We start from the raw sequence: 3,350 nt of genomic DNA on the forward strand, positions 1-3,350 counted from the left end.
CGATTACGTATATATCATCATTCATAAATATTATCATCCTTAAATATAAAGAAAGTTAAGATAATTTTATTTATTTTTTGAATTAAATATGTTTTTTTTCTCTTAATTTTTAGCGAATTTTAGAATTAGTCTAATTCAAAATTTTGGACCATTTTAATCAAATTTTGTTAGATTTATTTGGTGTTTCATACACATTTCAGGATTGTATTTGAGTTGTTTATACAATTTGACACATTTTTGCTTTAATGTTAAGTCAAATACTATTATGAAATGTCAAATAAACTTAACAAAATTTGATTAAAATGACTAGATTCACGTATTTCGAAAAAATGAAAGACTAAATTGGTCCAAAATTTTAAAATGAACTAATTTTAAATTAATTGAAAGTTAAGAGACAAAAAAACATATTTAATCCTTTATTTTATTCACTGGTAGTTGGTTCAGACTAATTCAGAAATGCCTTAGCAATAGACTTATGAATGGGCCTAAAAAGAAGATTAGGTTTGATACGTTGAACAATTATGTTTTTTTTCTTCTTTAAATTCATATACATTTTAGAAGGGGTTGAATAAAGTGTTAGATAACACATAAACATTTTTTTTTAATTACATATAAATGTAGAAATGCCTAAAAGAAATAAAGGTGGTCTAAAATGTTTCAAAGGTGTAGACACTTATTCCACGAGTAAATATCAGCATAGGAAATGAATAAAAACCCAATTGTTTATTACTAGATGAACTTAACAGTGAAATGTTTCTAGTTTTCCTTTACAAATTATAAAGAATTTTACTATTACAATGGATTACAAATAATTTTTTATGGTATTTTTATTAATAAATATTATTTACGTCACTATTTAAACTTAAATTCTTTATGACTTTAAGATTTCAAGTTTTTTTACTAAGTTATTCTTAACTTTAATGAATAAACAATTGATAAAAATGTTCTCAATATCAAGAAAGTGCATTTATAATAAAGCTTTGGTTAAGAAATAAGATCAATTCGTATTAATACTTAATTGTATAAAAGAAATGTATGAACAAGTCATCCAATAGTTTAATAGAGGTTCAATATTTTAGAATATCTGTTATTGTTGACTTAGTATACTTCCTTATAGGTTGATTAGGAAACATATCATCATTTAGATTATGTTTGACATATGATCATTGTTTTGAGATTGAGTTAATTATTTAAGAGATAACGAGACTATATTTTACTCTTTTGAAAAATAATTCTTTAACAACTAAATTTTGATTTTTCTTTTATAATTTAAAGTGGTACTTTCTGGATAATTTTTTATTTTTTTAAATTTTTATATTTTAAAATCACTTAAAAGATGTTATTTTATATTATAAAAAAAGTTGTCAAAATATTAAGTGTATTGATTTTCATGTTTGTGCAAGAAAAATGAGTACCACTACTAAAAATTCTTATATTATATGAGAATTTTCTTGTAAATTAGTTAAAATAATTTACAAGAGAAGACTTTTTTCTGCTATTTTTGCTAAGAATTTTAATTGGCGGGTAATTTTTTCATGAGTAATTATTTCTTACAAAATTATAAAATTTGCAAGTATTTCTTACAAAATTTATTGCGAAAAGTATTTTATACAAAATATTTTGCAAAATTGACAATAATTCCCTGCAAAATTTCTTTTATAACAAAATTTATAAGTATTTCTTAAAGAAAAATTAAAACAAAATTTACAGAAAATATGAATTTTTAGTAATGTACTTCTATCAGTGTATTCACCTTTTCATTTTCTTTATGTTTCTCATTAAAGAGAAATGTACCTAAATTGATACATGACATGGCTAATGCCCACATGAAATTATTTGTAAGATTAATGGAGATCACAACCAGTGGAGGCTTTTGCAGATAGTGGTTGGCTGAGACTAAAATATTAAAACTGCGGTTGCTTTTCTGTCCACAACTCCATTCATATTCATTTTGTCGTTTTCTGGAAAAAAAATGAATAAAAGTCAATTTTCTGTGAAAAAAAAAAAAAGCCAATCTCCAACACAACAACATTTGGACACTTCTATTGGCATGCCTTTGAGTCAAAACTCATATTAAAACTCTTGTAGCAGAATAAACATGTCATAAACCAGATATAAAAAACTCAAACCTCTATACCTAACCCTTTATAATTGCTTATAATTCTCTTTCTTCAAGATCCAATATTTTCTCCTTTTCTCTCCACCCTTTTGGCCAATTCTCAGAAATAAACCAAAACAAGAACCATATAAATCTTACAAGCATTAACTTGATGGAGGGTCTTCTACCTCTGGTTTTCAGAGCAATCAAGAAACGCAAGACTCGCAGGCAATACCAGTGTTTGTCTTCTGGGGCTGCTCTAAGCCACAACATGAACGTGCGCGACTATTATTACGTGCAAGAACCTTCAACTTCAACGCAAAAAGTGGTTCATGATCATGCAGAAAATAACGTTGGTTATATGCGACATGATTCTTGTAGGGAATTCTCTGACGACTTTTCTTCCCAACAAAGAACCTTTGCTGCTGTCTCACCCGATTCGAAGCAACTCGTCCGGTTTAGAAGTCTGAGAATGTTTCCATGCCTTGCTGGTTAGTTTATGAGGTCAATCTTTTGTGTGGCTGCTGTGATATCCAAATCGTGTGTTTGATTGCAACTGTAAAGACATTGGCGTGGCAATAATCCGACAAATATCTGTGCATTGTAGGTTAAATGTGCTGATTAGGTATTAATAATGAAAAAATCGCATGATGTTCTGGGTGTTAATGAATGTGTTTAGTTTTTTTGGTTTCGAATTCTCAAATTTATAATCATCAGATCATTTTCAAATTACATTTTTTTTTGGAAGTTTGAGATCGCTAAAGATAAAAATCGATTCATAGTGTATATATATATACACGTTTATAAATTGTACAAAACTTTATCACGTTGCACATATTCTTCATCATGTAGGACAAACGAAAACACATTAACTAAAACCAATTCTACAAATTCTTAGATGAATATACAACGAGTGACTTTTTCTTACTAAGAAGAACCTTAGGATTTGTGGACCAGTTCTCTTGAGGCAAAAAACAGTGTTTCCTAGGTTGACAAAAATAAAGATAATGACATATATCAGTAAGTTAATTACCTTTTAATTGTTTATTGAAATAAATTATTGAGCCACTTGTTATATTATATTTCTTATGAAAATATAGCTAATTTACAAAAAGTGATGTAAGTTTTTTAGTAAATTTATCAAATGCATAAATTTTAAAAGTTTTACGGAAATTGGTAACCTTGCTACCATCATGACCATGGACTGAGATTTTCCCTTGATCATTAGTTAAATCAAAGGAAAGTAAAAAGT

The 3,350-nt window shown here is 27.2% G+C and overlaps 1 protein-coding gene across 1 annotated transcript; it reads left to right on the plus strand.

Moving 5' to 3' along the window:
• The first annotated feature begins 2,085 nt into the window (after positions 1–2,085).
• On the plus strand, positions 2,086–2,764 carry LOC114179233 (uncharacterized). The gene has a single exon (XM_028065495.2). It carries the CDS (start codon positions 2,271–2,273, stop codon positions 2,592–2,594), a length of 324 nt encoding a protein of 107 aa, XP_027921296.1. The 5' UTR covers positions 2,086–2,270; the 3' UTR covers positions 2,595–2,764.
• The last annotated feature ends 586 nt before the right edge of the window (positions 2,765–3,350 follow it).

This window comes from Vigna unguiculata, chromosome 3, assembly GCF_037176805.1.
Source record: "Vigna unguiculata cultivar grain cowpea cultivar isolate G323 ecotype 2 chromosome 3, ASM3717680v1, whole genome shotgun sequence".
Taxonomy (NCBI): domain Eukaryota; kingdom Viridiplantae; phylum Streptophyta; class Magnoliopsida; order Fabales; family Fabaceae; genus Vigna; species Vigna unguiculata.